At 40.0% G+C, this 13,657-nt stretch overlaps 1 protein-coding gene across 9 annotated transcripts in view; it reads right to left on the bottom strand.

The window, feature by feature from the left end:
* Positions 1-12,149, bottom strand: part of Etv1 (ETS variant transcription factor 1) — an 89,102-nt gene extending 76,953 nt beyond the window's left edge. The window contains exons 1-4 of one of the 9 annotated variants that reach the window (XM_087553788.1): positions 11,986-12,149; positions 10,475-10,606; positions 9,585-9,672; positions 8,201-8,248 (exon numbers count right to left, since the gene is read on the bottom strand). In XM_087553788.1, the coding sequence (XP_087409914.1) occupies positions 8,201-8,248; positions 9,585-9,672; positions 10,475-10,519 (181 nt within the window). In that variant the 5' untranslated portion in view covers positions 10,520-10,606; positions 11,986-12,149. 9 annotated transcript variants of the gene reach the window in all.
* Positions 12,150-13,657: the final 1,508 nt, after the last annotated feature.

Genomic DNA, 13,657 nt, shown 5'->3' with positions numbered 1-13,657 from the left:
CTTCCTTCTTTCCAATCTTCTACCACGTCTGTTTTCTGAAAAGTCACATTCACAAATGCTCTTCAGACATTATTGTGACCAGGCGTTTGCTTTTGTTTTTGGGGGGATTTTGTTTGTCTGTTTGTGTGCTTTCACTTCAAGCAAACATGACTGCATGAGGCAGGAGGTAGTGGCTCGTATCTTTAACCCTAGCAATCTGACAGAAACAAGTGGGTCTCTGAGTTTGAGGCCAGCCTGGTCTACAAAGCCAGTTCCATGAAAGTCAGGGCTACACAGAGAGACCCTGTCTCAAAAATAAGCAAGCAAAGAAGCAAACACCTGGCTTGAGTCGGAAAAGGTGGGTGTCCTGGCATCTTCTCAGTTGCTTGTATTAGATTTTTGCTATTGACAACGTAGTTTGGACATTGGGGTAGACTTGACTTCCTGCTCAGAATGATGAGTTACACATAGAAGAAATGTACTTTACAATGTGCTTTTACACCTAAAATAATTGGAAATGCTTTGATACATATTTAATAATAGCAAGTAAATGAAATCCATCTTGTAGTTTTCCTTCAAAATTGAAATGTGAAGAAATACAGGGCAAGTTTCATGGCAAACACTTTTGTTCCAGCACTGGAGAGGCAGAGGCTGGTCGATTTCTGAGGTTGGGGCCATCTTCGTCTACAGAGTGAGTTCTAGGACATCTAGGATCTACACAGAGTAGCAACAAAACAAAAACAACCAAAAGAGCTAAACAGATATAGCTATTGAGGTGGAAAATGTGCTTTTAAAAAGCCCACATTTGGGGCTGGAGAGATGGCTCAATGGTGAAGACCACTATCTCTTCTTCCAGAGGACCCAGGTTCAATTCCTAGCACCTCACATACTGACTCACATCATCTCTAATTCCAGTCCCAGGGGATCTGATATTTGAGGGAATTAGGTATACCCATCAAATATTCAGCCTAAGTACCTACACATAGAAAATAATAAGATAATTTTATATTTAAAATGAACCTTCATTTCAGTGTGGTAGCACAAAGCAGACAAATGCAATAAAATCATAAAACATCATTTCAATAATCTAATGATAATATAAATGGTTAAAAATAGGTAGTGAGCTATATGCAACTTAATATGCTGGTGCTGGTACGGATATACTCTCTGCAAGACTTTGCCTTAGTTTTGTAAGCTGGAGTCGCAGCTCCATAGAGCACATCACCACATGAGTAGCAGCAAAAAAGGCCCCTGTGGGTGTGCGGCATGAGCTGGGTGTTGGCATATGTGTGGGGTGAGGGAAAATATTTGAGGGGCAGAGGAATCTAGAAGGTATACCTCCTAAGTACGGAGAAAATAGTTCCAGACCAACAATTTGTAAAAAGAGTAAGGATGAAGAATGCTATTTCTGTTCTAACTCCTTAACATACTGAATAAGTACTTCACACTTATGCTTGAACATATTACAGAATTTTAACAAAAAACATATGACTCACATTTTCACAGAAGCTAATCTTAAGAAACTGAATAGACTGAGCAAAGCAGCACCCTATTTAAATAGACAAAAGCTCAAGTCTACCTCGAACTTGAAGTTGGAGGAGAAGGAAAGCATTTAACTAAAAACACAAGTTGGATTTGGGCAAGGAAAATATGACACAGATCCCCACACTTGTATCCTACATTTTTTTTCTTTAATTCACAAGACTTCTATGAAGAAGTAAACTACAGCTGCCTGAAATATTGCTGCAAGCCATACCAAAGCCAAAGTTAAAAATTAGTAATTAGAAGCCAAGCAAAAAAAAAAATCTCAAATTTTTTTATTGCATTACTGTCAAAACTATGCCCGAAGTGATCATCTTTGGGGAATGAAAATGTTTCTGGGCACAATGTAATGAAAGAGGAAGAAGACGAAAATTGGAGAAGGGGAGAAAATATGTACCAAAGACCAATAAAAGACTTTCATGAAGAGTGAACAATTACCATTTTACTGGTAAGAGCTGAAGCCCCTCTATCAGTTCATTGCACGTTAATAGACCAGTTACGACTCGTCTCCAAAGCTCTTCCTGAAAAGGACACTATAAGCACTCTAGGCTATTGGTTTAATCTACCTTCCTCTCTAAAGCTGCTCTCTAATACTTTGCCTGATGCGACATAGCAGCACTCTGGGAAAAAAAATTCATAAAAGTATTAATCGCAACCAAAATGTCACAGAATTGATGCCCCATTTTTCAACTTTCATATGTGTTCTTAAGCACCACCGCCTTGGGGAAGAGCAGTTTTACATACAGCTTGCTTCTGCTCTATGCCGATTTTCAACGTTTAAATAAAATAGTATTCGCCGCTTAAGAAATGGTGAACGTTTAAAAAAATTTTTTTTTCCAATTTAGCTGCAGGCAAATAAAAAAACCGTCTTCTTACAAGCTAGCTGTCTGTTGAGTTTTCTTTTAAAGCCAAGCGGGGGAGGAGTGGGAAAATTACAAAAGAAACAAATGTCAAGTATTAAAGGGGTTAATATTTAATTAAAACCAGTTCTATCCACTGTAACAATGACCTGGAGCCAAACAAGGCGGAAGATGTATGACTCATACTTTCTGCCCGTGAATGAGACAGCTGATCTCCTCAGCGTTTCCTCAAGACAAGCAGGCAGAACTGGATTTCTGCCTCCATTCACAAAAACACAGTCCAGCATGAACCATGTGGCCCAACCGCAATCTTTTCATGTCACACCCTTCCAAAGAACTGAAGCAAGTAAGCTGAACTTGCAGGGTAAACACGCCAAGTTTACTGCTTTTTCTCAAACGGATCCATTGAGAAACACGCTAAAATAAACGACACATACGTATGCATAAAGAGAAGCGTGTGGGAGGGAAGAGGAGGAAAGAGATGTATACACACATCCTACATTACAGGGCACCTTGTTCCCAAAATATGGATGCACAAAACTTAGGGAGAAAAATGGAAAGTAAGGAAAAGTGGAGAGAAGAAGGGAGAAAGAAGAGCAAGAAGTGGGAAGGAGAAAACGGGGGCGGGAGGGGGGGCGAGGAAGGGCCACTAAAAGGGCTAGGATGTCCTTCAGTGACAGAGCACTTGATGAGCATGTGATAAGCCCTAAGTTTGATTCCCTGGAACAAAATAATACAAGCAATAAAATAAATAAATGAATGGCTTTTTTTTCCCCCACTTGCCTATCACTCAAAATTTGAGCCACAAGAACATAAGAGCTCATTGTTGAGGCTTATAGCATTCCGATCAAAGTTTAGAAACAAATTTACCTAAAGAAATTTACAGTTTCTTTTAAGTAAACCAAGAAGAAAATAGACATTTGCACTGTGGTACCCCTTCTAATCCTAAAATGAGGCTTCAGTCCATGGAACAAAATAATCATGAGTTCACTGAGCCTGGTTTTATAGACCACATCCGGTTTTCACATTAAAATCCTTGCAAAGTAAAAGCATTAATTAGTGCAGAAATATAAACATATTTAAACAGAAAGGGAAGGGGGACTTCCCTAGACAGAGAGGCCTTTAATGCTTGACACACTCTTTGCATGTGCACTCAAAGCAGGAAAAGGGGAAGGTCTCAAAACGGCTTCATTTTTGAACTAGACTGACCTGCAGTGACTTGAAAACTTAAAAGAGAAGCCCAAAGAGCCAACCAGCCGCAGTTTGCAGCCAGATCCTTTTTTTTCCTCCAGTGCTACAGAGGTCTGACTCTATCATTATTTTTATTATTTTTAATTACAAAGTTATACATAAATCAAAGAAATAAAGTTGCAGTATAACATGCAAGATATTACAGTCTTTGTAACTCAATAGAAAAAGTTCAGCAACCTTTCGCCAGCACAGGTCAACACTTTCTAAAGAAAAGAAAAAGGACACTATAACCCACTCAGTCCAATTTTTCTATTTAACAATATTTTTTTTTCCTTTGTCAGTAGATCTTAGGTGAGCCACATTTACATTATTTAGCCACAAAGGACACTTGCTCCATTTGTTCTACCTTCTACCATTACTAAAAAATTAGCGTCATTAAAGTCCTTTCACATCTTACCGAACTTTCTGGTGCAACAACAAAAACAAACGAAGGATGATAGCAGCTGTAACTCCTTACAGCACACTACACACACAGGTACACACACACACACACACACACACACACACTACACACACAGGTACACACACACACACACACACACACTACACACACAGGTACACACACACACACACTACACACACAGGTACACACACACACACACACACACACACACACACACACACACGAGCGAGCATACCCACACACACATACCAAGAATCATCTACAACCCAGTTCCAAGTACCTATATGTTCATCCTTAATGCTCAATTATCAGATCCCATTTCATAGAGCCACACGAAGTACTAGAGTTTTAAATACTGAGCCAAATAAGAAAAAGAAAGAAGAGCAAATGGAAGGCCCATGCTGTCATCTATTTTCCTAGGATATTTCAACAGTAAAAAACAAGTTTCCTGAGCACTGTGTGTGTGGTGAAGGCCACACATAAAGAATAACAACAGCTCACCTTCCCAGTAACTCTCATAAAAACATAATTTGGGTGTAAATGCTGTATCAGAAGCAAACTGAGAAAAACCTATTAATGTCTCTATTTCTCCATCAGCAAGAGTAGTATTTGATGATTTCATGAAACGAAAAGGCTATCTCTTTCTTCCTATGAGATAATAGTGACCTTTGATGGAGAACATTGTTCTTGGTGTTAAAACTCCAAAGGTATAACTGTGGCTGCATCCTGCTATTGACTTCATAGTGTCACAGAAAGCCTTTGACCCTGGGGTGGAGTTCTCTCAAGCTCCTTCAGAGTGGAGGACCTCAGGACACCCAGGCGACAACAAAGTAAGACAAAAGTAACTGTTTCCCATGAGATATACACTGCAACATATTACTTTCCTATAAGTTCTGTTACTAGGCGAGCACTGCTTGGATATGTTTAGAAAAGTGCAATGCTTTCTTGACTTAGTTTCTAGTTCTGCTCCCCCTACCCACCCACAGTTTTAGATGTTACTTACTACAGCTTTCAAAACAAGTTAAGAACACAAAGTTGCTATAATGATGACAGGGGTGGCATTTGAACTAGTTATTTCAAGGGAGCAAATAATTCCAATGGCTCGTCCTTAGCAATCCAATTCAAAGGTCTGAGAATCAATAAAGAATTGTCCCTAGTGAAGTTCAATATAAACTAGCTCTGATAACATTGAAAGTACACATAGCCTCTTCTTTTATCTAGTATTGTGGTCACTGAAAACATTAGCTTTATAATTTCCTTCAGGATGTGATGATTTTGAAGTGTGGTTTATTTGTTACAAGCCTGAAAATTGCAGCACTATGGCTTGGAAAAGTGTTTCTAATGGGAAGTTACTTTTTATAAACATGTTTCCCATCTCTGTATAGAGATAAAGTTGTAGAGGAAAATGCCATTATATTTTTAGAAAAGACTATATGAACTCCATCCATACCTTCCAACAGTCCTGCCTGTTCTACCTCAACTGCCTTTTGGAAATAAGACAATCATTTACTCATAAGTAATTAGTGTGTTCTACTTGGTATAGTTTATAAAAATCCTTGCAAGCAAAAATCATATTAAAAATTCTAAGAAAGCATCATTTATATTTAGGAACTCTGGGAAATGTTTTCAGCGTGATTATCATATGACATACTGTAGCAAACTTGATTCTTATGTCTAAAAACATTTTTGGACCTGTTGGCTTCCTAGAGGGATTCTAACTCCTGGGAGAAACTTGGTCAATTTTAATTGTCAGTGATCTCTTTTTAAAAAATCAAAAATGCCTTAAAATTCCCTGGTTACTTTCTTGGCTAGAGAGCATTAAGAAAAGAAATATGTAACAGTTTAGACTTTGCAGGTTTAGTAATCCATTAATTTCTTCCTGTCCAGAAGAACACAAATGAACAAAACTAGTGACAAATTAACCAGTTAATTTTTTTCAATCTCTTAGCTAATATTGGTCAGGTCAGAGGATAAGCCAAATTAGGATATATGTGCACGATAATTATACTTAATTGCGAAGAACCAAAACTAAATGTCGTGTCCACTAACATTTAAAATAAAAACCCTTCTTACTATTAGATTTTTAAATTGCATTAATAAAATTTGCTTACATCATAACTATATAAATTCATGCAGTTATTTTGAGAATGTTTATATTATTCTAAAATGCAGTTTGTAAATAGCACACCTGGTATTTAATAAAGAAATACCCTCAAGATTAATTCCTGTATTTAATTAAGCTTATGAATTCTTTTCTAAGTAAAAGTATGTTCCTCCAAATACATTAGTCCTTATCTAGGTTTACTTTATATAAAGATAAGCCTTCAGCGTTGATTCGCAGGTAATGAAGAGATAAGAATATTCCGTACTGTTTTAAATGATAAACTCAAACTCAGATAAATTATTCAACTCTCCTATCTGAGCCATAAGACACAATAAATCAAGTGGAAAGTAAAAAAAAAATAAAAGAAAGAAAATGTACTAAAAATGATAAGAGTCTGCCACAGATCCACATTTTAAAATTCCAGAAACAGCTGTTATGCACATCTGAAATCTGCCAACCAGATTTGGATTCACTTTTCAAATTCAAACATCTTTAAGAACCAGTAAACCTTCCGGAACAACTAGGTAAGTATAGTAACTTATTTTGGATAAGCAAGTAAATTCTTGAGTAAACAAAATGCCCCATAACCTTCAACTTGGCAAAAAACACCAAGTAAAAGTTAACATAAGAGCCTCTGCAAATTTTTATGAGAAACCTATCTGAATATATGGTTTACATGGCAATACTGAGTAATCTATTACAGTAAGTTTCATTTAGAGATAAGCAAAAAATGACCTTAAATTTCAGATACTTACCATTCATTAACACATAAATGCAATCCCCCTTCCAAAGGATAATTAAGAGCTATTTAACTTAAATAATTCTGAATCCTTTAAGATTGTAAAAGCCTTTTGAAGAACTAGAATTATCAGCAAGACAAAGAAACTTGTTTACATGCTAACAGCAACTTGACCAACTGAGTACAAGATCCTGACTAAAAACCCCTCAGTCTACCTCAAAGCAGCTAGAGAAGCACCGGGTTCCATTTGGAGACCCTCCCTTTGCTTTGAACCATCTTGAAAATCTAATACCAGAATTAGAGTCCCCACAGAAAGTAAGTAAGCAAATAACAAAACATATTAATGCTTAAATATCTGCAACTTTCTCATTCCCCCTACACACAAACACACACACACACACACACACACACACACACACAAAGAGCTTATAAAATAATATTTCACAAATATCCAAAATTAAAATTTGAAATAGTAAATAACCGATAAACACCTTCCACCTTAAGCATATCTGAACATGTGTCAAGCTTTACTGAAGCCTCATCTCACTGTCCCTATAAACAAAGTTGCACACAATAAAAGATATAATAGGTTAGAGCATAACATTTAAAAAAAAAAAAAGTCCAAAAATGCTATTAAATGTCTCCATAGGAAACCCTAATAAAAGTCACAAGACATCAAAAGTCAAACTTCAACAAGCATTACATGCATCATAAAACACGAAACATTTTTTAAAAATCTCCAAATCCCCTTAAAAGATGTATTTTAAACCCAGAGAGAGATTTCTTAACTGTGACATACACACCTAACGTTCTGTGCTGTGAGCAAGGAGGAAAGAAGACACCTGCACTTAAATCTTGAAGCATCCCGTCCTGATGAGCCCAGAGAAACTAATTTCTGCCATCAGAAAAGTCCTTCAGCAGAGCACCAAACAATCACATGCACGGCTCTAAGGGAAACAGCAAGCCAGCCGCTTCTGGCTGGAAGTCTCTTGAGGTACAATAATATAAACCTGATCAATTGCAATTAAAATCTGAACAGAGGCTTAGAACCTGAAGTCTTGGTGCATTAGTTCTTGCCAAAAGCAGATGTGATTGTGAGCTGGAAGCAATTTCTCCTGGTAATTTGTGATGACACTGGGTAGTGGAGCCCCAGAGTCCCTAAAGACAAACTCATCAGAGGCTCTAATGTATGCATGACACATGAGGTGGCTCTTTTAGAGCTCAATTAATTGGGTTGAACATTTAAGACAGCAAGTTCAGGACTCCCTCCACCCCCTTCTAGAGTTGCTTTTCCCCCTTAAAGACAATTCTCCCTCTCTTACCTTCAGCAAGCCATGTTTCTTGTAACTGACTCAGATCTTGAAAGAGTTCTGAAAAGCAAGTCAAACACACAAACATGAGACTCGACAGTCTGCAGGCTTCATTAAATGAAAATGTTTGTCATGACGCTGCCATTCAGTATGATTTTAGTTTAGGGAGCATCTACTGAACATAGGTTTCATATCTCAGTATCTTAATAATCCTGCTTACTTATGACATCAATTAAGGGACACTTTAAGGTATTTCTTTAGGCAACTAAATAATATCATATTAGGCAACTAAATCAAATTACCTTCTTTTGTCTTTTTTTTTTCTTCTTCAAAATAATTAAGAAATAAGCTCAGGAGACGAAAAAACACATACACTAAAATTCACTAAGATGATCCCTGCACAGAAACCTTTCCTAAGTACATTTAACTCTTGCTAAAATAGAAGTGGAGCAAATATTAGAAAGACAGAACTTTTACATTTTTAATTTTATGTACAAAACCAACAAGACTTGAGTTAACTCCCAAGTTACATTTTCCAGCCAAATAGCTCAACACTAATACAGGGTACAACTCCAAATATAAACATTTCAAGAAAATTTTCTACATTAGCACGTCTGTGAAAGTCAAAGACACTAGTGCCCTGCTTGGTTTATTATCAATTCCAAATTATATTCTGCCATGGAGGGGGGAAAGGAAGAGAAGTATCTAATGAAAATGAAAATTTTATGAAGTTTTAGGATTCAGTCCACTTAATTTAAATTCAATGTGAACTTTAGTAATTAAGTCTAAGTTTTTTCAATCCATAATGAGTGGCCCCACAGGGCTGAAATAATTCATAATATATTGACCTCCTACCAACAGTTTATAGGAAGAGCGTACAGCCTAATTCACTAAATAAGCATTCAATAAGCCTCAAGTTGGATCTAGTGAACATGTTAAGGCCTATCAACAAATGTTATGACTTCAAAAATGCAGTCATCAAACTCACTCATAAAATTTCAACAATAGTATATGAATCCACTTATATTGTTTAACTTGTAATAATGTTGAAAGAAAAGCAGAAGCAGTAGGCATAGCTGCTTACTTTATCCCAGGGTGTTACAGCTTGAAATTGTTATCTCAGTTATAGGGAATTATCTGCCCAGTGGACAAGAATCAACACAGAATACTCTTTAAAATAAGAAGGTCACTGCTGCAGGTTCATTTTCTTCTCATTAATTTTGTGGCAAGACTATAAAATAGTCTCCAAGGCAAACTCACTGTGTGAGTGGCTGCATGGACAGTCCATGTTTCAAGGTCTACTATTTTTGAGGTGAGATGGAGATGTGCCCCTGACTTGGAGGGTAGAGAGTGTAAGCGGAAAAAAAGAGACGTTCAGCTCAGAATCAAACCTCACCTTCTGAATCATGAGCCAGATCTCTGTTAATGAATTTTCTTTTCCTGACATTTGTTGGTTTCTCGGTACAGTTTCTCCCACGCTGACTCTACAAAGGGAAAGATAAAATCCTTTAAAAGAATATAAATCTCAGATGTCACACATTAAAAAAAAAAAAAAAACAAATCATGCATACATAACTTAAGCCTACTGGATCCTCTCTCTGAGTGGAAAAAAAAAAGTTTATAGGAGAACTCCAATATGTATTGTCTGACTTTGACAGTAAAATCTCAAACTGAGAGTTTAACAGCGAGGGAGAGTTGCTTCCCAGAGCATGTCATAACACTCCTGCTTATCCTCATCCTAGTTACACGTAATCTCAGCATCAAAACATTAAGCTAAAACACTTAATTTTTTTTTAACTGAATCAACTCCAGATTAACAGTGAATTCCATTCACTCAGACAGCACCCCCCACCCGCAGTAAAAGAAGTCAAAGGAAAACTGGGGAAAGTGAGAAAATGAGAAAGGGGAAGAAAACGCCCAAGACACCCCATGTAAACAAAAAATTGTCAGCATTTGTCTCAACTTCGTTCTTTTCAATGTGGCAGATAAACCCAGCCACAAACTTTGAGTGCAGCTGCTGCTGCCCTCCGTCTCCTCTTGCACTCATCGTGGACACATTAACCAGAAGAAGGGGTCTTAAAACAAAACTGTGCCTTATCCGAATCACTCAAAGGTAAGCTCATTTTGTAGATAGGGCTTCTAGAAGCAGAGTCGCCCTACAGTGGCAACAAAGCAGATAAAGTGTCTGCAGTCCCAACCCCCTGCCCCCTCCCTTCGCATCTCTCGCTCTCCCCACCCCCGTCCGAGTCAAGTTTATAAACAGCAACTTTCGAACTGAGCACTCACGTTGGTGACCACGTAAGGCACTTGCTGGTCATAAAATCCATCCATTCTGCTCCTCTTCTCAAATACTAGCTCAGTGTTTTATATTTTGAGCATTTAGCTGCAGATTTCCTCGGGATCTGGACTTCTATCAACCTAGAGGGGAACAAGATGGCTTTTAGGCTTTAAAAAATCATGAATGAAGCTCTTGCATTTGCATAGCTAATTACCCTCGACAGCCCCATTCACAAAAATAACCCTCCCCTACGCCGCCTTCTTCACCTGGATCCAAAGAGAGCCAAGAGAGTTCACAATTTACATACTTTCGGTCCTATCAAATATCCTAACAAGAGACGATGTATTTATTTACACCCTGGATGTTCCCTGCTCGGTCAGTGTGCCCCAGGCAGCTCTGATTCGCAAACGTGTGCAAAACTAGCAATGGCGATCAACGAGACTTGCTTTTCACCTAACGGGACTAAAGAGACGGAGATACCTCTTTCATAAGAATAGTTTTTGCAACCCACAGCCATGCAATTATCTGGAGAGACATAAAAAGTTGTTGGAAATACCCACCTGAAGGCCACGCTAGGCGAACGGCTGCAAAAAATTCCCTCCAAATTTAATAAAAACATTAATTATTGCCCAGCACTTCCCCTTGGAAGCCGAAAGCGCCTCTGACAGAGCTGAATTCGGTGGTTTTTCCTCTACTTCTCCTCCAGGGGCCTCCAATCCAAACTGATGGATCGCTGCCTCCCATTGGCTCCACGTCTCTTTCACAAGATCAGATTTCGGGCTGTCAATCAGGCAGCTTTTGGCCCCTTCCCTAGAGTCTCCCGCACCCCTATTCCTATGCGACCACTCTGGGAGAAGTCTTAGGTCCGCACCCAAGAAAAACCACCGAGGAAACCCACTTCCTTCCTAACTCGCTGTTTTGGTTAAGACCGGAGGGATTCTGAAACCTAGTGTACTGAGTCAACCAGCTCTCATTCCTATCGTTGTTTGATCCATTATTATTAGGCCGATGTCCTTAAAGCACTGTCGTAGAGGTTCGGGTACACATTAAATGTCCACAATCTCCTTTCTCTACTTCTGACCAGGAGTCCACCCACCACGCGCTCCAGCCTTCCTCCCAAGCAGCTTTCGGTCCAAGCTATTTTTTTTTTTTCATTTTTTTTTCAACACTAATCACCACTATAATAGGGCTTATAAGATTTTTCTTTTAATACATCTTCAACAAAAACGATCTCCTTTCGTCAGTTCCACATGAAAACATTGTAATGAAAGCAAGGGAGAGGTGGCGCTGGAAGAGAGGATCCGGAGGAGTACGTAGCAGTGTGGGCGAGGAAAGTATAAAAATCAGATTCACCCGGGAGAGTGCTGAGAGGAAATAAACCTCCAGTGGGCCACAGAGGGGTGGGGGAGGACTTGGTAATTCAGATGCCCCCCTCCCGCCCCCTTCTCCCCCCCACCCCTGTCCCCGCCGTTTCCGGAGCTTTTGTTATGTATACAGAGAGGCGGAGGGTGTCACTTACTGTACTTGAGGATTTCACTTCTTCCAACCAGAAGTTGGGGGGAGAGCAGGGAGGGCTCGGGTTACAAGGACAATGATGGGACGTTTGGAAACGAGAATGTCCCTGAAGCTGCCTGCCCATAGGGCTTAGTTCTGTTGTGTCCCCTTTGCAGCCGCTGTCCTACCAAGGGTTGGAGGCCAGAGAGGGGCGGGGCGGGGGCTTCACAGTTCTGAAAGTCACTTAGACCCTGGCGGTGACCAGAACTGGGGACTAAAGGACTTTTCCAGCAGCTGTTTAGCCCCGTTGAACATTGTGCTGCAGTTCTCAATTTCTATTTGAAAGTTTCTTTCCTTAAATGGAACATGGTGGAAACATCAAAATGGGAGCGTGCGCGCCTGGCACTCCAGCCTCGCGGAGAAAGAGCGTGGTTTATGACAAAGCCACTCTGCGCTTCATCATGGGAAAATTATAGTCTTCCAGGGTACACACAATGCTTGCCCAGAGACTAGTCAGTGCACCGCGCGCGTCCACTTTGAGAGAGGACAGTGTCAGAGCCCGGAGGAGGGATGCGTTCGAGCGCTACGAGACTTTGTGGGGGGTGCAACCGGAACAGGGGACAATAGTGGTGGGTACCCCGGCAATCTGCAAACCCCGGACAAGGCAGCAACAGTTTCCAAAGCCTTTCTCTGAGGCCAGAGCCCGACAGGTATCCAGAGCAACCGGGAGGGGGCGGAGCTTCTCGAAAGGCCCCGAGAGCCTGTCCCTGAAGCCAATAAGGAACCGTGAATTTCCAGTCCATTGTTGTTTATTGCTGACCCCGCAGCGCTCCGCCAGCGGATTGGCTGCTTTCGAGCAGGGGGCGTTGCCCTCCCCCCTCCACCTTTCGACTCCATTCACAAAATCCCAATCTTTCTGGGTCACGTGGTTGGAGGCGTGGCGGAACAAGGGAAAAAAGATACCACAAAGGCCCAAGTTCCCCAAACCACAAAAGTTTTTGTTGTTGTTGTTGTTGTTGTTGTTGTTGTTGTTTTGCGGGCGCACGCGCGCCAGTGTGTGTTCCTTTCATCTCTTCCCTATGCACACTTGGTACCAATGAAGGTAGAGGAGAGGAAGTATCTTTCTGTCGAAGAGCAATAAAGTGAGAGGAAGTAAGTCTAGGCTAAAGGAACATTCACACTGTATAATTCCAGGGGTGCTCTAAGAGAAAATCCTGAAAAGGAGGGAACTGAGAGTAGAAAGAAAGCTTAAAAAGGACTAGTAACTTTCTTTTGCTCTTCAGCACGTGACTGTTTAAAGGTGCAAGCCGTCTTCCGGTGTAGAAACTATTCAGCGTTCTCCTATAATGTTCTATAGCTCTCATTTCTACTTTTATTTATCCCAGTGTCATTTTCTCTCCGGCTTCTTTTAGTGCACGTTTTCACAGATTGCGAGTTTTTAGCTCCCTAAATCATTGATGTGTTTATAAAACTATAACGAGGCTATGTCCCGGGTCCCTGGTTCTATTCTGGGTTCAGCATCAATGTTGTATTTTAAAAGGATGGGGGTGGGGTATGTTCTATGGAGGTCTGGGGAAAGAGGGTGCTTCAGTGGGTCCATGCTGAGGCATCCCTTCCCCCTGAGGGACCAGCTACACGACTGTATAGTATAGAATAGAATTTATTCAGGGCATGTGGAGGGAGTTAAGAGGGTAGTA

This window comes from Rattus norvegicus, chromosome 6 (assembly GCF_021556685.1).
Source record: "Rattus norvegicus strain SHRSP/BbbUtx chromosome 6, alternate assembly SHRSP_T2T, whole genome shotgun sequence".
Taxonomy (NCBI): Eukaryota; Metazoa; Chordata; class Mammalia; order Rodentia; family Muridae; genus Rattus; species Rattus norvegicus.
The sequence above is the reverse complement of the archived record's forward strand: the minus strand, read 5'-3'. Positions and strand labels throughout refer to the sequence as shown.